The following is a 22,091-nucleotide window of genomic DNA, read 5'->3' on the forward strand; positions in this document are numbered from 1 at the left end:
TGGTCTGTAAGTGGGATTGAATTCCTTTATCAGTGTTGAGAGTTGGCCGTGTTACTTTCAAATCCTATTTAGACCGCGATGGGAAGTGTGTGGGAGGGAGGGGCGGTGAGGAGGGAGCACGGCGTTGTGGGAGGGAGTGCGGGCGAGCGTGGACCTAAACGAGGTTGCGAACGGGTGTGGACCCGATCGAGGGTGCGGGCAGGCATGGACCCGAGCGAGGGCGGGAGGCGGGCGTGGACCTGAGCGAGGGCGGGCGTGGACCCGAGCGAGGCCGTGGGCAGGCGTGGACCCGAACGAGGACCCGAGTACCCGAGCAAGGGCGCGGGCGGGCGGGCGTGGACCTGAGAGAGGCGGCGGGCTGTGGGACTTCAGTGTGACTTGGCATACACGCAGACACATACATACAAGATGAGACTTTTAATAAGTACTAGACCAACTGGGTCTAGTATGGAGGCAATCAATCATCCCCACGCTGGGAGGGGGAAGGGAGCTGGGTGCCAAGGTGGGGCGGGGGTCAAGAGTGTTTTATTGTCATATATCCCAGATAGGACAAGAGTTGGCTGCTTTTTTGAGCTGGTGTCCAGAGGCCCCAGCCCCTCAGCTAGCACAGAGAAGAAGCGGCAACCCCAGCTCAACTCCCGCCGGGCCAACTGGCAGGCCCGGACCTCACCACTGCCGCGAGGCCCCACCATCGCGATGCCTCACTGCCGCCACAGCCACATCGTCGCAAGGCCTCACCATTGCGATCTCGATGTCTTCTTCACTGGTGCAGTCTTGATAACTCCTTCATGGCCGCCTAAAACACCAAGCCAAGGCGTCGCTGGTGGAAGCCCGGGTCAGAAAAGGCAGAATACTAATTTAAATGCGGCCCTCCCCCTGGCGTTACTTGAAGCTCTTGGAATATTCTGTGTTTGAAACGGGCGCCGACCCGTGCCAACGTGGCCGCCCACCTCATTGTGATGTCATCAGTCGAAGCTTAAAAGGCAGTTTTGTCTTTTTTTTAAAACATTAATCATCAATGTCATGAAATATAGCATCAAATCGGAAGTGAAGCTGATCACTGCTGAGGAAAAAATGTGAGTCAGAATGTTAAAAAATTATCGTTACTGCATAGCGTTTTGGCGAAAATATAAAGACACATGTATACTCACAGTCACACATAGAAGATGAGAGTTTTAAAGTCATAGAGATATAGATGTGGTATTCATAAACATAGAAAGGAATAACAAATACGTGCACATACTGTACCAACCGTTAGGCAAAATGTATTTGTGTATTCTGATGTCATTTTCGTAACTTGCCATCAATATGTTGTCTTTTCTTATATTTTTTGTTGATACTATGTTGGTCATGTACCCTATAAAGCGCTTGTCAACTTTTATGAAGGAATTTGAAATTTGACCCCCTTTGTCACATTGTTGAGTGCCAGTATTGTAAAAATGCACATATTCAATCAAATATCAGATACAAATTTCCTCTCTGCTCTTTCCCAATTCACACAATATTCCTCTGTCCACGTAAAAAAAAATCATGTAGTTACTTTTGTATTTATAAACTGGAGTACAGACAAGATAACCATAAAATAACAGAGGTCATAAAAATGATAAAAATGAGGGCGTGCAATGGTGCAGAGGTAGAGTCTTTGGCTGCCTTATAGCGCCATAGACCCAGATTCGATCCTGACTATGCGTGATGTCTGTACAGAGTTTGTACATGCTCCCGTCTGGGTTTTCTCTGGGTGCTCAGGTTTCCTCCCACATTGCAAAGACATGTAGGTTTGTAGGGTAATTGGCTTCTGTAAATTGTCCCTATGGCATAGGATAGAACTGTACAGGTGATCGAAGGTCGGTGCGGACTCGGTGGGCCAAAGGCTCTGTTTCCACATGTAAAACTGAATGTATAAAATGTAAAATTTTATACACTTTACATTTTTGGACATGTATTTATCAAACTGTGTCGGTGGCATCAATCACAGAAGTCCCCAGCTGCAGTGAAAGGTGTTTCACTGCTTCAATTGGTGCTACAAATTAGATAGCATATCAAGTAATTCTGACTGAAGTGAAAATAATTTGAGAAGGCTGAACTATTCGTCATTGCCCTCTGTGACACTTGCATTTTCTTTTAAAGTCCTGAGTGGGACCTCTTGAAGTCCCAGGACCAAACAAGACGGGCAAAAAAAAAAAAAAAGGAATTGAGATGCGCCATCAATCCAGGAAGTTTCACAAACTCTTCTCACTTCCCTCACCCACTATTGAATTTTTGAAGGTACACAAAATTGCTGGAGAAACTTTATCTACCTTGGTGGTTCATACTCCAGCGGTATGAACATTGACTTCTTCAATTTCAGGTAGTGCTTGCTGTCTCCGTCCTTCCCCTCCCCCGCTGTCCCACAGCCCACTGTCTCTGCCTCTTCCTTTCTTTCTTTCCCCCCCCCCCCCCCACATCAGTCTGAAGAAGGGTCTCGACCCGAAACGTCACCTATTCTTTCGCTCCATAGATGCTGCCTCACTCGCTGAGTTTCTCCAGCAATTTTGTCTACCTTCGATTTTCCCAGCATCTGCAGTTCTTTCTTAAACATTGAGTTTTTGAACTTGCTGTTTTTTCAGTCAGTGTTGTAATGAACGGAAACGTCCCCTAGCTGAACATCTAAAACAACATTGACTGTGGTCGGTCCCTACAATACATTTCTTCTCCAGTGAAATTATCCACCACACTCTCTGAATATTCTGTTAAGCTGTAAAACATAAAGGCATTCTTAAAGTACGAAACATGTTAGTAGTCTGGGTGTTACTGCAAAGGAGATTTAGATTTGAGCAACAGAATATCTACCTGGGCAGTTAGTCGAAAATACAAAAGACTGGGAATGGAGTGAAAGCAAGATGATTTACCTGGATCAATCTGAAGGTCCTGACTCAAAACGTCACCTATCTTTGTTCGCCACAGATGCTGTCTGACCCGCTGAATTACTCCAGCTGCATTTTTTTTGTAAACCAGCATCTGCAGTTCTGTGTTCAAGAAGGAACTGCAGATGCTGGAAGATCGAAGGTACACAAAAATGCTGGAGAAACTCAGCAGGTGCACCAGCATCTATGGAGCGAAGGAAATAGGCGTCTTTTCGGGCCAAAACCCTTCTTTAGACTGATGGGGGGTGGGGGGGAGAAGGAAGGAAAAAGGGAGGAGTTCTGTTTCTACATCTGCAGTTCTTTAGTCTTTCCTCCAAACTTTCCATCACCTTTGGAAACTTTTAATTGCTGTTTATCAACATGAGGACCAAAGCTGTGCCAATGAAAGTCAAAGAAGCCATTATGAGACTGAGAAACAAGAATAAAACTGTTGAGACATCAGCTAGACCTCAGGCTTACCAAAATCAACTGTTTGGAACATCATTAAGAAGAAAGAGAGCACTGGTGAGCTTACTAATCGCAAAGGGACTGGCAGGCCAAGGGAGACACCCACAGCTGATGACAGAAGAATTCTCTCTATAATAAAGAAAAATCCCCAAACACCTGTCCAACAGATCAGAAACACTTTTCAGGAGTCAAGTGTGGATTTGTCAATGACCACTGTCTGTAGAAGACTTCATGAACAGAAATACAGAGGCTACACTGCAAGATGCAAACCACTGGTTAGCCACAAAAATAGGATGGCCACGTTACAGCTTGCCAAGAAGGAGTTAAAAGAGCAACCACAGCTCTGGAAAAAGGTCTTGTGGACAGATGAGACGGAGATGAACTTATATCAGAGTGATGGCAAGAACAAAGTATGGAGGAGAGAAGGAACTGCCCAAGATCCAAAGCATACCACCTCATCTGTGAAACACGGTGGTGGGGGTGTTACGGCCTGGGCATGTAAGGATGCTGAAGGTACTGGCTCACTTATCTTCATTGATGATACAACTGCTGATGGTAGTAACATAATGAATTCTGAAGTGTATAGACACATCCTTTCTGCTCAAGTTCAAACAAATGCCTCAAAACTCATTGGCCGGCGGTTCATTCGACAGCAAGACAATGATCCCAAACAAAGCAATAAAGGAGTTTTTCAAAGCTAAAAAAATATAAATTCTTGTTGCCAAGACAATCACCTGATCTGAACCCAATTGAGCATGTCTTTTATATGCTGAAGAGAAAACTGAAAACTAGCCCCCAAAACAAGCATAAGCTAAAGATGGCTGTAATACAAGCCTGGCAGAGCATCACCAGAGTGGACACCTAGCAACTGGTGATGTCCATGAATCACAGATTTCAAGCAGTCATTGCATGCAAAGGATATGCAACAAATTACCAAACATGACTACTTTCATTTACATGACTTTGCTGTGTCCCAACCATTATGGTGCCCTGAAATGGGTGGGGGGGCTATGTATAAACACTGCTGTAATTCTACATGGTGAAACCGAAATGTATGAAAATGGCCTTTATTAAAATCTGACTATGTGCACTTTAACCACATGTGATTTTTTTCTATTACAATTCTCAAATTGTGGAGTAGAGGCAAATAAATAAATGATGGGTCTTTGTCCCAAACGTTATGGAGGGCACTAAAGACAGCACTCAAGGTCAACATGAAACCCGGGTCTCTTGGCGCTATATGGTGCTAAACCTGCTCTACCAACTACGCCGATGAGCTGCCTTTTGGTTATGGTTCATCAACAGCAAAATAACCAAAAAACTATGTTGTAGGGAAGAAGCTGTTCCTGGACACTACAGTTTTCAGGCTCCTGTATCTTCTTCCTGATGATAGTGGTGAGGCGAGTGTGTGGCCAGGATGGTGTGGGTTTCTGATGATGTTAGCTGCCTTTTTGAGGCAGCGACTGTGATAAATCCCTTCGATGGTGGGGAGATCAGAGCCGGTGATGGACTGGGCAGTGTTCACAACTTTTTGCAGTCTTTTCCGCTCCTGGACATTCAAGTTGCCGAATCAGGCCACGATGCAACCAGTCAATATGCTCTCTACTGTGCACCTGTAGAAGTTCAAGAGAATCTTCTTTGACATACCGAATCTTCGTAACCTTCTCAGGAAGCAGAGGCGTTAATGTGCTTGCTTTATAATTGCATCAGTGTGCTGGGTCCAGGAAAGATCATCGGAAATATGCACGCCCAGGAATTTGAAGTTTTTGACTCTCTCCACCATGTAAACAGGATTGTGGGTCCTCAACCTTCCTCTTCCAAAGTCCACAATCAGTTCTTTGGTTTTGCTGATATTGAGAGCCAGGTTGTTGTTCTGGCACCAGTTGGTCGGTCTCACTTCTATACTCCGACTCATCACCATGTGTAATTCGTCCCACAACGGTGGTGTCGTCTGCAAACTTGAAAATGGAGTTCACACTATGTCCAGCTGCACAGTCATGAGTATAGAGTAGAGCAGGGGGCTGAGCACGCGGCCTTGAGGTGCTCCCGTACTGATTATTGCTGAGGATGAAGTGTTTCTGCCAATTCGAACAGACTGTGGTCTGTGGATGAGAAGTCGAGGATCTAATTGCAGAGGGATGCACAGTTCCATGAGCTTCGTAACTTTTGGAGGGGATGATGGTATCGAACGGCGAGCTGTAGTTTATAAACAACAGCCTGACGTAAATGTTTTTATTGTCCAAGTGGTCCAGTGCGGAGGGGAGAGCTAGTGAGATTGCATCCTCCGTGGACCTGTTGTGACGGTAGGCGCACTGTAGTGGGTCGAGGTTCTTATTGAGGTAGGAGTTGATATGCCCCATAACCAACCTCTCATAGCACTTCATCACCATGGATGTTAGTGCCACTGGTCGATAGTCATTGAGGCACATCACCTTGCTCTACTTGGGCACCGGTATTATTGATGGCCTCTTAAAGCACGTGGGAACTTCAGACCTCAGCAGTGAGTGGTTGAAAATGTCCGTAAAAACCATGGGCAGTTGGTCTGCACAGGTTTTGAGAACTCGACAGGTATACCATCAGGTCCAGGTGCTTTCCGAGGGTTCCCCCCCCCCCCCCCCCGAAGGATCTTCTGACGTCAGTTGCTGAACATCCGGCCCATCCTCCAGCTTTGAGCGAAAGTCCCGTTTGGCCTTTTTGATAGCCTTGTCAAGGTCGTATCTGGACTTCTTATAGACCTCTGCGTCACCAGACCTGAATGCCCAGGATCTGGTCTTCAGAAGAATACGGATCTCCTGGTTCATCCAAGGTTTCTGATTAGGAAACACTCGGAAGGTTTTTGTAGGAACGCAATCCTCCACACATTTGCTTATGAAATCTGACGACTGTGGCGTATTCATTCAGGTCCGTTGCCGAGTCCTTGAACATTGCCCAATCTACTGACTCCAAGCAGAGCTGTAGTTGTTCCTCTGCCTCCCCAGACCAGCTCTGTGCAGTCCTCACTTCTGGGGGTGCGTTCTTCAGTTGCTGCCTGTATGCTGGAAGAAGCAGCACCGCTGAATGGTCGGATTTCCTGAACTGAGTGCGATGAATAGAGCGATAGGCATCCTTAATGGTCGAATAGCAGTGGTCAAGGGTGTTTGATCCTCTGGTGCTGCAGGCGACATGTTGGTGGTAGTTTGCTAATGATTTTTTTAGGCTGGCTTTGTTGAATGCCTCGGGTTAAGCTGTCTGATGCTTATTGACCATGGTATGCAGTTCCTCCAATGCTAGACAGAAATCTGCCTGGGGTGGGATGTAGACCGCGGTCAGGATGATGGAGGAGAATTCCCTCGGGAGGTAGAAGGGGCGGCACTTCACCGGCAGTTGGTCTGCACAGCTTTTGAGAACTCCTGTGGGGAGCAGGAGTTAGACAAAACTGCCATATCTGAGCACCACGAAGAGTTGACCATGAGGCAGACACCTCCGCCTCTCCTTTTCCCAGATGCCTTTGTGCGGTCCATATGATGGATGGAGAAACCTTCGGGCTGGACAGCCGAGTCTGGGGGCGAGCCATATCCCTGTGAAACAGAACACAGAGCATTCCCTCACCTCCCTTCGGTAAAGCAGCCTTGACCTTAAGTCCTCCACTTTAATTTCCAAAGATTGTGCATTGACCAGTAGGATGGTAGGGAGAGGGGGTCGTAGTCCCTGCGCTTCAGTCTTACTTGCAACCTGCCCGTCGGCCACGTTTCCGGACTCCATGGAGGCCTCCCTGGTGTTTATAGGTACAGTACTTACTGTACCTGCGGGCCTCCGTGAGGTCGGGGATTCCCCTGCAATCTGGAATTCCCTTGCAGTTGGCACATTCAGCTGCCGGGAGTTCCTGCCGGAGGGCCGCATTTCCGAGCTCCATGGAGGATTCCCCAGTAGTTATAGGTAAAGTACTTAATGTCCCTGCGAGCTTCCACGAGGTCGAGGATTCCCCTTCGATCGAGATTTCCCATACAGTCGGCACCTCCGGGAGATCGCAGTTGCGCTAATGCCTTTAAATGGATTAGCAGCTTGTCACTTACATTGCTGGTTTCTGCAGTTTCTTTTATACAGGTGAGCTGGGAAAAATTATATTTGATGAAATTCTGTGGTGCTGCTGGCAAAATGTCGCCGCAGGTAGGCGCCATGTTGGATAAAGTTAAATATTTAATCCAAACACAATCATCTGAACTTTAATTTGATCTCAGACCAAAAACTGACAGTTGGGTCATGTATTTCTGATGGTTACTGCCTCACATCTTCATCGCAAAAAAGGGGGAAAGTTACCAGAACCTTTGGATTATTGCAACAACTTTCATATTACAGATATGCAGGCAAAAAAATCATCTTATTATGCATGAATTTAATCCCCAAATGGATGGTTCGCACCAGGTGATAGAGCCATTGCTGTACAACTCCAGCAACTAAATCCTGACCTCCCGTGTCTGTGTAGCATTCACATATTCTCACTGCGACTGCATGAAATTTTCCAGGTGCATCACTTTCTTTCTACATACCAAACAGGGAGTTAGTGGGTTAATTGGCTAGCGAAATTTGCCCCATGTAGGCAAAATCCTGCTGAGGACGAAAGTAGTTGAAAAGGCAATGTGGGGAGAATAAAATGAGTTTTGAGCACATGAGTGCATGGTCAGCATTGACTCAAATGTGCCAAAGGGCCAGTTTTTGTGTTACGCAACCTTTATGACCAACAAACAGCAATTGCTAGAAAAATTCAGGGCAGTCATAATCTGTGAAAGAGCAATAGGTGACATTTCAGGTCTCAGGCTCTTCATAGCTTAAGTAAGGGCTCCTGGACATGAAACATTAACCGTTCCTCTTGCCACAGGTGTTGGGGTTGACCCAAGCTTTGGTAGCACCACCATCATTTGCTGTTTTTATTTCAGATTTCTGGCACCTGCAGGTTTTTTTTACCTTCATCTTCTAAAGGTCCCTCATTCCTCCTATCAATTCAGACTACACCTACTATCCAATGACTGATACTACTTTCAAACCACATAAAAACTACCTCAAACGGACGATAATCTCCACTGAAATGAATTACAATTCTCTACCTGAAAGCCATTCAACAGTGCAGAGTAGATTAACAATGAATGTTGATGAAACAGTTTAAATCAAATGCACAAAAATTTACCTTTCTTGTATTTTTCTCAGCTTTTCCGGATCCTTTGAAGATGCACTTGCAGTTTTCTGTTTCTCCTGTTCAGTAGGACTTCTGGATGGATTTACAAAGTCTACTGCTATCAGTACATCTTCGGAGTAATCATGTTCTGGGCCACAAGGCACAGAAAGACGAATAAAAGAATTAGAAAAAACTTCTCTAAATTCTGAGGTACTTCTTGTTGGCAGGGTCTCTGGTGTCGTGTTGCGGGCTGAAGAGCTGCCTGAAACCGTAGAAGGCAAAGCATTGGTAGGTGGTGCTGTAGCGCCATGAACACGCTCCGATTGTTGTCTGCTTGAGTTTTGAAGTGTTCCAACTGCCCTTTGGAGGATTGGTGACTGATGTTCCCTGGCTTCACTAATGATACCATTAGCAGTTTCATCTCTGCCTTCTCTTCTGGCGAGAGGGGTACAGCGACTCTGCAGTGAAGAAAACCAAGAGGCAGTCATTCTATTTTCAGATTCATTTGGCCTTGTACTTGAATTTTCTGCTCCAACAATTGAGTTCGGAGATTGTAGAACAGCTGGCGACCCCGTTCTTCTCCACCTCAAAAATCCGAATCCCCGAGAAGACTCTGGGGATTGATTAGGAGAAAAGTTAGCAACTGCTCTGCCATTAGCATCAGCATGTGCCACATTTTCAGGTCTTTCCCTAAATGATGCGTTATCAGCTTGCTGCAAGGAATGCGCTCTTTCAAAAGGCCTTGTACTTGAATAGCCCCGATTAGAAATTCGGTTGCTAGAGAAAGTCGAAGACATGCTTGATGCCAGGCGTGACAGGAGCTGTCTCGGTCTACACCGACTACTGAGCGATTCTGATGCCAAGTCATCCAATGGCCTTGTCTGCAAAAGAGACGCATTTCTCCTTTCAGATTCCGAAGTGCCAGCTCTTCGCAGGAAACCACACTCTGCACTCCTTTGTATCACTCCAACAGCTGATGAAGAACTGCTGCTCTCAAAAGATCGGGAAGAATTTCTGGAGTCTCTGGAGAACGTAGAGGGATTGTCTGGAGAAGCGGAGGAAAGTGCTCTGCTTAAGTTGGTTGTGGTACGTCTTAAAGATCCAAACAATGTCTCCCTTGGTCTTGCACCTTGTGCGTGTGACGATAAAACTCTTCCGAAACCTGCAATATTAACAATAACTGAAAATGAAAATCTTTGAAATGTGTTTAAATATTCAGAACATCTTTGCACCAGATATGGAGTTACCAGAACGAAACCAATGTCCATTTAGTTATTAACCCAACGCGTAACTTACAACAAAGATGCGCTCTTAGCCCCGTACTCTACTCCCTATACTCGAGTCTGTACAACTAAATTCTACATCTATAAATTTGCAGATTACACCACTGTAGTGGGCTGGATCTTGAACTATTACGAGATAGAGCGATTAGCAACATGGTGTCAAACAACCTCTCTCTGAAGAAGGACCTCAACCTGAAACGTCACCCATTCCTTCTCTCCAGAGATGCTGCGTGTCCCGCTGAGTTATTCCAGCTTTTTGTGTCTATCTTCGGTTTAAGCCAGCATCTGCCGTTCCTTCCTACACAATCTCTCTCTCAATGTCAGCTAGACACAGGAGCTGGTTATTGCTTGGAAACCAAATGGTAGACATGCCCCAGTCAGAAAACTAAGGAAGTGTGGTCTTTCTCCAACATCTCTCACCGTAGTGAGCATCCTATCGGATGCATCAAAACTTGGTTTGACCACAGCTGTGCCAAAGACTGCAAGTAAGTGTGGATGTAGTCCAGCCCATTACAAACACACATAAGAATCCACATGGAAATATTAATTCGAAACCAACAGACAATTCGCATGCATATTTATCTTTCAAATGTCAGCACTTTTCTAATCCGGACAAGTGTGCCATCAAGTTACAAGCGTTATGTAAATAAACATGTTCCACACAAATTGTTCAGAAATATGCAAAATATAACAAATTTAAATTCCAATTCAAAATGTTTTTAAAGTTACACCTCAAGTAACTAACTCAGCAGCATTTTGATAAAATCAAAAATCAGCCCTTGGCAAGATCCTGAACAACATTGATGTGCAGAGGGATCTTGGATTCCAAGTTCAAAGCTTCTAAAGGTGGCAACACGAGTAGATGAGGTGGTAATGAAGGCATTTGGTTTGCTTCATCGCTAGGGGCTTTGAGTACATGTGTCATGAAGTCATAAGACTGGTTTGGCTGCATTTGGAATATTACGTGCAGTCTGGTTGCCCCATTACAGGAAAGACATGAAAGCTTTGGAGATGGTGCAGATGTGGTTTACCAGAATGCTGTATGGATTAAAGGTTCAGCTACAGGAAGAGGCTGGATAGACTGGGATTGTTGTCTCTGGAATGTCAGAGGTTGAGGGGAGACTTGATAGAAGTATATAAATGTATGAGAAGCATGGATAGGGTGCAGTCAGAACCTTTTTCCATTGGTGGAAATATCCAACTCTAGAAGGCATAGCTAAAAGGTGAGAGGGGGAAATTTTAATGGAGATAGGTGAGCAAGTTTTTTTTTTACAGAGAGTGTTGGGAGCCTGGATTGCATTGCCAGGGTTAGTGGTGGAGGCAGATACAATAGTGGCGTTTAAGAGGTTTGTGGATAGGCACTTGAAAATGCAGGGAATAGAGGGATATGCAGGCGAATGAGATCAGATCAGCTAGGCATCATGGGCAACACAAACATTGTGGGCCAAAGGGCCCTATCCTCTGCTGTATTATTCTATGTTTGCATAAATGATGACTGCATAAGGTTATGAACCATAAACTATGAGAAAGAGCACTTAAAACATTCAGCAATTATTTTAATTTTGCATTACATGAATAGCTATTCCAGTAAATGTTTTACCCAAACATGCATTTTGTTCCATATTAGTCATGCTCTATTTTCAATAAGAGAATAACATCAAGAACACACAGTGGTAATTATAACTATCACCTTCTCTTTGACTGGATTCTGTTCTTTCCACCTCATTTTCTTTGCAGAGGGGAGCTTCAGTTCTTGATGTTGAACTGAATGGTACTGGTGATCTTGGGAACCTACTCGCCCAAATCGAATCTGGGAAGGAATGATCTGGTTTGAATCTTGTGATAATTGAACTTTACCAGGCATGAACTAAAATTCGAAAGCGCCACAAACCAATGTTATGATATGTAAACAGTACAATATTCACCTGGATATATATACTACCCAAATTGAAAATCGCTGTTTTAAATACCAAACAGTACTCTACAGCATAAAACATACAGCTGATTTTCCCCACAGTAATTCATTGGCAGAAAGCCAGATGGGTGCATGATCCAGTCCATTGCCTAACCCCATTAGAAACCTTGGCACCACAGGCAGCCCACCAAATAGACAACTAGCCCTCTGGCAATGGATCCCTTGCATTACCACAAAAAAAAGAACGAAGGGGGAGGGTGTACTCTCCACAAGGAGATTGCCCCTGAGGACCACATTGACAACTGCTTTGGGGCCACCTCCTGCACCTACACACAACTGACTGACTTCATCCACTTCACCACCAACTTCCATCCGGCACTCCAATACACCTGGACCATTTCCGACATTTCCCTACCATTCCTTGACCTTACCATCTCCATCGCAGCGGACAGACTTCTGACCGACATACACTACAAACCAACTGACTCACATGGCTATCTGGATTACACGTCTTATAACCATATAACATATATTCCCATCCTGCCCCCTGTAAAAACTCCACCCCCTACTCCCAATTCCTCCGCCTACGCTGCATCTGTTCCCAGGATGAGACATTCCATACCAGGGCATCGGAAATGTCCTCGTTCTTCAGGGAACGGGGATTCCCCTCCGCCACCATAGATGAGGCTCGCACCAGGGTCTCATCCATACCCCGCAACACTGCTCTCTCTCCCCATCCCCGCACTCGCAACAAGGGCAGAGTCCCCCTGGTCCTCACCTTTCACCCCACCAGCCGGCAAATACAACACATAATCCTCCGCCATTTCCGCCACCTCCAACGTGACCCCACCACTCGCCACATCTTCCCATCTCCCCCTATGTCTGCCTTCCGCAAAGACTGCTCCCTCCGCAACTCCCTGGTCAATTCTTCCCTTCCCTCCCGTACCACCCCCTCCCCGGGCACTTTCCGTTGCAACCGCAAGAAATGCAACACCTGTCCCTTCACCTCCCCCCTCGACTCCATTCAAGGTCCCAAGCAGTCGTTCCAGGTGCGACAAAGGTTCACCTGTATCTCCTCCAACCTCATCTACTGCATCCGCGGCTCTAGATGTCAGCTGATTTACATCGGGGAGACTAAGCGGAGGTTGGGCGATCGTTTCGCCGAACACCTCCGCTCAGTCCGCAATAACCTACCTGAACTCCCGGTGGCTCAGCACTTCAACTCCCCCTCCCATTCTCAATCCGACCTCTCTGTCCTGGGTCTCCTCCATTGCCAGAGTGAGCAACACCGGAAATTGGAGGAACAGCACCTCATATTCCGCCTGGGCAGCTTGCGTCCTGATGGCATGAACGTTGAATTCTCCCAATTTTGCTAGCCCTTGCTGTCTCCTCCCCTTCCTTAACCCTCGAGCTGTCTCCTCCCATCCCCCCGCCCTCGGGCTCCTCCTCCTCCCTTTTTCCTTCCTTCTCCCCCCCACCCCCCATCAGTCTGAAGAAGGGTTTCGGCCCGAAACGTCGCCTATTTCCGTCGCTCCATAGATGCTGCTGCACCCGCTGAGTTTCTCCAGCAATTTTGTGTACCTTGCCCCTGAGGCAGTTCAATGCTTTACACAAACTATAGACTAAAAATCGATGCAAGTTCGTGTGCATGCAAGTTTGATGAAAATACCTGAACAATTGCTGAAGCAATTGGTATTATTGCTGGATGAACATGTTGATACAAGCTTAGGCCTCTTAGAATCACTGTTCACAGGCGGAGTTAAAAATCCAGAAGGTGTCTCGGGAGGTGTATCTGGTTCACTATATAAAGTAGGCTGCAAAGGTGAACATAATATAAATAACAAATTTCAGATATTGAAAACTGTATACGCTAAAAGAAACAAGTTAATGAATATTAAACATTATCCCTATACCTATGCAATCAGCAGAGTATAAAAAATGAATAATTTTGGAAACCAATACTGCTCATAAAATGTTTGACAGTTGAAGATGTAACTAGTTTTTCTTTATACGGCCTTATCACCTCTGCCCTTTGTCTATCAGTCAAGCCCACCCTCATTTTATCCACCTATCATTTGCCTGGCTTTGTCCTGCCCCCAGGTAGATCCAAAGCGCTAGAGTAACTCAGCAGGACAAGCAGCATCTCTGGAGAGAAGGAATGGGTGACATTTCGGGTCGAGACCATTCTTCAGACTGATGTCAGGGGAGTGAGCGGGACAGAGATAGAATGTCGTCGGAGACAGTAAAACTGGTGGGAATATTGGGAAGAGGGAGGGGATGGAGCGAGAGGGAGGGAAAGCAAGGGCTATTTGCAGTTAGAGAAGTCAATGTTCATACCGCTGCGGTGTAAGCTACCCAAACAAAATATGAGGCGCAGTTCCTCCAAGTTGCGCTGGGTCGTACTCCGACAATGGAAGAGGCCCAGGATAGAAAGGTCAGATTGGGAATGGGAAGGGGAGTTAAAGTGCTGAGCAACTGGGAGATCAGGTAGGTTAAGGTGGACTGAGTGGAGGTGTTCAGCGAAACGATCGCCAAGCCTGCACTCGGTCTCGCCGATGTACAGAAGTTGACACCTAGAACAGCGGATACAGTAGATGAGGTTGGAGGAGGTGCAAGTGAATCTCTGCCTCATCTGAAAAGACTGTCAGGGTCCTTGGATAGAGTCGAGAGGTGAGGTAACGGGACAGGTGTTGCATCTCCTGCGGTTGCAGGGGAAAGTACCTGGAGAGGGGGTGGTTTGGGTGGGAAGGGACGAGTTGTTGCGGAGTGAACAGTCTTTGCGGAAAGCAGAAATGGGTGGAGATGGGAAGATGTGGCCAGTAGTGGGATCCCGTTGGAGGTGGCAAAAGTGTTGGAGGATTATATGCTTTGTCCTGTACCCACCTCTTCCAGCTTTCTCCACCCCAATACCATGGCTCTGAAGAAGGGGTCTGACCCAGAATGTTATTCATGTCCTTGAGATACTACTTGACCCACTTAGTCCAGCCTTCATAGAGCCATAGAGTCATGCAGCATGCCGAAAAAGATGTCCCCATCTACACTAGTTCCACCTACCTATGTTTGGCCAAATAGGTGTATCTTTTTTTTTGTAAATATCTAACCTTGAGACATAAAAAATAGCTAGAAATTAATATTGAATTGAATTTTTTTAAAAAAGCTAAAAAAGAGCAAGAAAAACAAGCTTTCCTTTACTTTCTAGTCTGCAGCTCTACAACTTGCTAAAATCAATGACAGTTCAAATCCGTCGCCAGACTCTGTGTTCCATATATATGTCCAGAACATCTGCATTTGACAGCACATGCTCACAGGTTAGACTTATTCTTGTGAAACAAAGATTAACAGTTCCTATGAAATGAGATCCAGCTCAAGATACTCAGCAGATCTGTCCTGCCATCTGATGCCTCTATCACAAGCAAATTCAACTACATTTATATTGCTCGAGACTATAGCTGCAGAATGCGGGCACGTCTAATACTTTAAATTAATGGCCAGTTTCCTTTTTCTTTAAAAAATATTAATGTCATGTGAAAAAAAACCTTTAAAACTGCCTGGTCTCCTTCTTCCTATTGCAAATAATCCCCCGTTTAAACCGTCTACTTTAGATATGGTGTTTGTTCAATGAAAGAACCTGGGAATCAATACTGTGGGAGACCTCCATAAGAAGGGATCTCTCTCTTCTTTTCAAGAACTACAGGAGAAATATCACTTGAATGCCAACAGTTTTTTTAGATACCTTCAAATCCGAGATTATGTGAAAACATATACACAAGACTGTCCTCTTATGGGTCCAGATATATTAGATGATTGTTTGAATAGACATGCCGATACAAGTAAGTTGATATCTTACATTTATAACCCTCTTCTAAATATTGACACCCCACCTTCTGAGATTTATAGGCGAGCATGGGAGGATGAGCTGGGTTTACCCATTTCGAAAGATACATGGGAGGAAAGCCTACTATACATACATTACTGTTCTTTAAATGACAGGCATTGCCTGATACATTTCAAAGTATTGCATAGGTTATACTACTCAAAGACTAAATTGAACAAGATCTTCCCAACTGTCTCTCCTCTCTGTGATAAATGTCACTTCCAAGAAGCCACCCTAACCCATTATTTTGTATCCCGTATAAAAATACAAAACTTCTGGACGGGAATATTCAATATCATTTCCAAAACACCCAAAATTCAATTGGAGTCAGGTTCAAAATTAATAATATTAGGAATGTCAGAGGGCTGCCCTAAGTTAGCGATATTCCAAAGACGCTTCCTTGACTATGGTTTAATAACTGCGAAAAAAACTTAAATTTAAATTCTGGAAAAAGATAAGTTTCCACAGTGAAGATATGGATCACAGAAATGACCGAGACACTACATTTAGAAAAAATAAGGCTTGGTTTGTCCGACAAACTAGATCAATTTTCCAAAATATGGTCTCCTTTCATGGAATTTCTTCAACAACATAATGGTTGAACACAAATTCAAAACCGACACTAGGGTCGGGTGAGCGGACGTAGGGAAGGGTAGTGGGATATATCTCCGCTTTTTTCATTTCTTCGTTAGTTCAGGGGTTTTTCTTTTTTCTCTTTCGTATCTTTTTCAAAATTCTTTCTTTTCTTTTACCTTTCTTCTTCCTTTCCCTTCTTTCCTTTTTTCTGATTTAGTTATTAGTTTATAAAATGTTAACATTGAAGCTGTACGAAGATTGTATAATTGTTATGTCGATTACTTTCTCCTTGTACAATTGCTTCAAATAATTTTTTTTTTTTTTTAAATTAAAAAAACTGCCAGCTCTACCCAATATACCCAAAGTCGACACAGTAATTACTCTCGGACCTTGAAAGATAGAAGCGTTATCTATTAAGGATAACATTTAGCTAGTTTGTTCAAAGGAAACAGTGTCAACAATGTCTGAAGAAGGGTCTCGACCCGAAACGTCACCCATTCCTTCTCCTCAGAGATGCTGCCTGTCCCACTGAGTTACTCCAGCTTTTTGTGTCTATCTAATGTCAACTTTAAACTTGCAAATCTATTGTGAAGAAACATTGAACCAACTGTTCAACATAAGCAAACCAACACTTTAAAAATGGAGATGGAAAGATATACCAGGAGCAATTCAAGGCTGAATACGGGATCAAATCTAGCCTGTAACATAGGTCCCACATCAACACGTTCGAGTCTTAATTCGTTATCAAAGACACAAATTGCTATACTATCTCAGGCAGCTGGGATGGACTCAGGCTTGTTCAACGAAACTCGTGTTGTAATCCAATGCAAATAGCTACTGCTGCATAATTCACTTACATGGTCTGATTTAACATTACTGTCTTTTGGAAATTGAAACCAACGAGAAACATTTGAGAGTAATGGCATTAATATTTCTAATGACCAAACCACAAACAACACCTTTAACAATAACTGGCCATACTTTAGTTATTTGTTAAGCTTGCATCATATGAAACACTAGGACATTTTCAAATCTGTTTTTTTGTCCGCAACCAAAAGGCTTGCCCAATTTACCACCAGACTAGATTTCAGCAAAGTGCTCTTTTCAAGCAATCTTGTCTTCTCCCATTAATTCACATCATGCAATCATGGCTTTCCCCCCCCCCCCCCCCCCCCCCCCCCCCAAAAAAAAGTCACAAATCCCTACTACTACAACACCATCCTTCAACCACACTGGACGAACACTGACAATGGACAAAGGGTCTCGAGTCAAAATGTCACCTATCCATGTTATACAGAGATGCTGCCTGACCCACTGAGCTACTCTAGCACTGTATTCTTTTATTCCCTCCATTTTCTGTTCAGTGACTTGGGCATTATTTATTAAAAAGCTTTAATGTAGCTATTTAACTCACAGCTGCAGAAAACAAAAAGAGATGAAAAATGGCGTCACCTGATATTCAGCTTCATGCTTTTCATTTTCTTTTGTTGCATAGAAGTCATCCAAGACACTTGATCTACCCTCATATAACATTTTTGCTCCTGATGCAGATGTTGATGAAGCATTATGCACTTCAGATACTCTTCTTGTAGGCTTGGGATCCATCCTTAAAACATGACAAAGTGTTTTTACTTTTGACAATGAATCAGACCTGTGCATTTTAACTCTTCAGATATTAAGATCACTGAATAACCACAATTATTTCCAATTACAGTGTTGGTTAAAAAGGTGTTGTGTAACAAAGCTTACATCTAACATTGATGTTTCATCGTTCTAAATTGGCCCAGATCTTGTTGCCTGGTGAGCTAACAAAAGCCGGCTTGGTTTACCATTAGAAAGCCATCTGATCCAAGCCATAGCTGATCAGGCTCTTCACAATTGAAACTGTGATATCATCTTCAGAAACACTCAGATTTGTTTAAGCCTTCCTCACACCACCGCCTCCTCCCCCTCCCACCACTTTACAGAAGCCATTAATCTGCACTTATTTGGAATGTAGAAGGAAATTGGAACACCCAGTGGAAACCCACATGGTCGCAGGGAGATCGTATAAAACTCCGTACAAACAGCACACATGGTAAGGATCAAACTCGGGTCTCTCGGGTTGTAGGGCAGCAACTCTACTGCTGTGCTATTTAAATCTCCAGGCTATCTCATATCCTCTGTGCCGGGAACAGAAGATTTGAGGCACTTTCTGTACACATGGATTGTGGATTATTTTGAAAAGGTTGAAAGCACAGCAAATCTTTAGGTAAATAACCTGCATTTTACCCAAATAAATTCACAAACAGAAAACAGTAAACATGCTCAATACGGTACCATAATAATAACATTTTCTAGTTATTTTATTAGATCCCAACTAGTAATTTCACTGTTTCTGACATTTTGGACAGCATGACTGGTACTGTAGACAAGTACTTCAGACATAAATGAGTCACCGTGTGTAGCACAATGACAGTGCAAGACCACACTTAACCTTTCTAATTAAGATTAACTTCCCCATGAGCTCAGGACAAAGTATAAAAATTAAGAAACACGATATGCTTCTCTCCCTTCCTTCCACCCATCACCAGAATTAGAATTCAAACTTTAGTTAAAAAAATTCACGACTTTTAACAGCATCACCCACCCACAAAAGTGTTGACATTTATTTTTAAGGCTGAGATTGACAGATTTGTGATTAGCAAGCATTATGGGGAGAAGGCAGGCGAGTGGGTTTGAAAGGAAAAGATAAGACAAGCCACGAATGAATGGCGGGGTAGATTTGGCCTAATGGCCTAATTCTGCTCCTATAACTTATGAATTTAGAGCGGCTCAAGAGGCAAAATACCTCACAGCAGGACGGAAAGCTAAATATTACAAATGCTTGAATTCTGAGGCAAAGCCAGAAAAAAAAATAAAATACATGAGGTAGAATGTGGTATCAAAGTCAAATTTAACATTTCAGTTGGTTTAGTTTCCAGAAGCTTATGCAGGGCAAAGTAAATGAGAAGAAAATCAGAGGTTAAATTTTGATTGATTGATAGCGCTAATGATAGAATACAATAGTAGATGATACATTTAGACTACAACTACTAGGCAACATGAACAGTTAAAATGTAATGAAAATGACCTGCAGATGCTGGTGAGTTGCTGCCTTACAGCCAATAGTCAATAGTCAATTTAATTGGCGAATGCAGCGCCAGAGACCCAGGTTCGATCCTGACTACGGGTGCTGTCTGTACGTTCTCCCCATGACCTGCATGGGTTTTCTCCGAGATCTTCGATTTCCACCCACACCACATACAGGTATGTAGGTTAATTGGCTTGGTAAACGTAAAAATTGTCTCTAGTGGGTATAGGATAGTGTTAATGTGCGGGGATCGCAGGTCGGCGCGGACCCGGTGGACCGAAAGGGCCTGTTTCCATGCTGTATCTCTAAGCTAAAAAAAACTTTTAAAAATGCTGGGGTAACTCAGCGGATCAGGCAGATGCTGCTCGAGCATTTTGTGTCTATAATTGAACAGTTAACGTAAAAACAAAACTACTAGCACCAACAGAGTTTTTTTTACCCAGAGTAATGGGACCAAGGATCAGGGTACATAGGTTTAAGGTGAGAGGGAAAAGATCTAATAGGAACCTGAGAGGCAACTTTTTCACACACAGGTTGGTGGGTGTATGGAATAAGCTGCCAGAGGAGGTAGTTGAAGCAGGTACTGTAACACCATTTAAAAGACATTTGGTCAGGTACAGGAAACGTTTAGAGGAATACGAATCATGCACAGGCAGATGGGACTAGTGGAGATGAGGCATCTTTGTCGGCATGGGCAAGTTAGGCCAAAGGGCCTGTTTCCGTGCTGTATGACAATGACTTTAAGATATCAATCAACGTGTCAGAGGCGAGGCCAGTACAAATCATGTCATGTGGTCGATGTGTTGCAGTCGATTTAGTCTGAGGAACAGGAAACCAAAATTGTAGCAGCTGCATGCAAAATGCGCTTGGGTTTCAGTAAGATGTTAGTTTGCCCCTACATCCCAATGACATACAGGTTGGTAGAGTGGTTGGTCATTCTCAATTACCGCTTGGTTAGCATGGGGAAAAAAAGTAGTTTACAGTGAATGATTTTCACTTACTTTGTGGGAGAGAAGTTGAGTAAAATGTAGGAAGACAAAAGGACACGAGTGCAAGATGGGGACTAGATGGTCATCGTGGACTCATTGGGTCAAAAGGGACATTTTCATGCTACAAGACTCTGCGGTTCTAACGTTCTCTTTCTCCATGGTACTTATACTACCGATTATTTCCTAACTGTTGTGGCTTTATTTTTTAACTTTCAGCACCTACATTCTTGTTTGCATTTAAAACCAATACAAGAGCTCCGGATAAGGGCAAGGAATTAAATAATAATTTTAAGAATAAATAGGCATGGGCATGCAGGAAATGGAGAGATATGGATCATGTGCATGCTGATAAAGGTCAGTCTTGGCATACATTTGGCACAGGCATACTGGGTCGAACCACCCTTTCCTGTGCTGTACTGTTCTACTAAAGCTTTGTAAAAGCAAGATCTAGACTACAATGCCTTACATGAAATGCCGTTAGGAGTTTCTTACCAGTTTAAAAGATGCCAAATATATTTAAGCAGAAGTGCAGTTGCCGGATCTAGGAGTGCAGGTGGAGTTCATTGAAGATGGAGTCGCAGGTAGATAAGATGTATTTTGGCACATTGACCTTCATCAGTCAGAGTATTGAGTATAGGGGGGTTGCACGGAAGGTGCACAAAGGGTGTGACGCACGGAGCAGCTCAATCCATGTGGAGGACATGGCAGCTTCCGGCATATACTGTTAATACACGAAACACATACTTTCTTACCCGTTAAAATCCGCTGAAAAGGTCATTTTTTGCGCTGTAAATAATTGTGGAAATTGGGGTAAGCGTGGGCGTCATTTATCCTACTTCAGAATTGCAAAAGTGAGGAGAAATGATGGTAGAGAGAAGCGAGAGCTGAAGGGACAATAACAGCTAAAGTGCTTGACGAACATTGGCCATGCAGATATCGAGATTGGAAATATTGGGAATTATCGCGTTTGCTCACTGCATTTCATCAACAGTAAGGCATTATTTGTGTTTTTTCTTGATTCCTTTGGTATCTAAAAAGTTTCAGAAGTGATAAATCTGGCTGTAAAATGTTTAAATCGCCCATGCAGAGCTCTCGCTTAACTTTTTTCCCCTGTTGCCAGCCGGGCAACCTAGGCAGCTTTTTAGGTTGCCAAATGACAGTTTAGGTGGTCATTTAAGACGGCGTGCAATAATGTGCTCGGACGAAGTGCGTAGTTACCAGTCAGAATTATGGTCAATGAAGCATTCGCATATTATTTCCGCTTCAAAAAGTCACCATCTAAACATATTCACCAATCAAAACATGATATATACCACAATGACATGCAGCAAAATTACATTACAGTATCTCATCTCCTTTTACACGTTGCAAAGAATGCAATTTCTATTATTTCTTTCCACTTCCAAACAAAATTCTGGTTGGATTGTACAGCGTATGATCAACCTCAGTGAGAACAAGTGCAGGTTTGGCGATCGCTTTGCACAACACCTACACTCAGTTCGCAATAACCAACCTGATCTCCCGGTGGTTCAACACTTCAACTCCTCCTCCCATTCCGAATCCGACCTTTCTGTCCTGGGCCTACTCCATGGCCAGAGTGAGGCTCACCGCAAATTGGAGGAACAGCACCTCATATTTTGCTTGGGTAGTTTACTGTCTTCGCCTCTTCCTTTCTTTTTCCCGACCCCCACCCCCGACATCAGTCTGAAGAAGGGTCTCGACCCGAAACGTCGCCTATTCCTTCGCTCCATAGATGCTGCCTCACCCGCTGAATTTCTCGAGCTTTGTCTACCAACGGGATCCCACCACTGGCCACATCTTCCCATCTCCTCCCCTGTCAGCT

General features: G+C 44.1%; 1 protein-coding gene across 1 annotated transcript in view; it reads right to left on the reverse strand.

Moving 5' to 3' along the window:
- Positions 1 to 22,091, reverse strand: part of marchf7 (membrane-associated ring finger (C3HC4) 7) — a 39,932-nt gene that overhangs the window by 13,486 nt on the left and 4,355 nt on the right. Inside the window, exons 2-5 of the mRNA XM_055638120.1 lie at positions 17,600 to 17,753; positions 13,367 to 13,511; positions 11,473 to 11,592; positions 8,512 to 9,661 (exon numbers count right to left, since the gene is read on the reverse strand). Of these exons, the coding sequence (XP_055494095.1) occupies positions 8,512 to 9,661; positions 11,473 to 11,592; positions 13,367 to 13,511; positions 17,600 to 17,752 (1,568 nt within the window). The 5' untranslated portion in view covers position 17,753. The remainder of the gene's footprint in view (positions 1 to 8,511; positions 9,662 to 11,472; positions 11,593 to 13,366; positions 13,512 to 17,599; positions 17,754 to 22,091) is intronic.

This window comes from Leucoraja erinacea, chromosome 7 (assembly GCF_028641065.1).
Source record: "Leucoraja erinacea ecotype New England chromosome 7, Leri_hhj_1, whole genome shotgun sequence".
Taxonomy (NCBI): Eukaryota; Metazoa; Chordata; class Chondrichthyes; order Rajiformes; family Rajidae; genus Leucoraja; species Leucoraja erinaceus.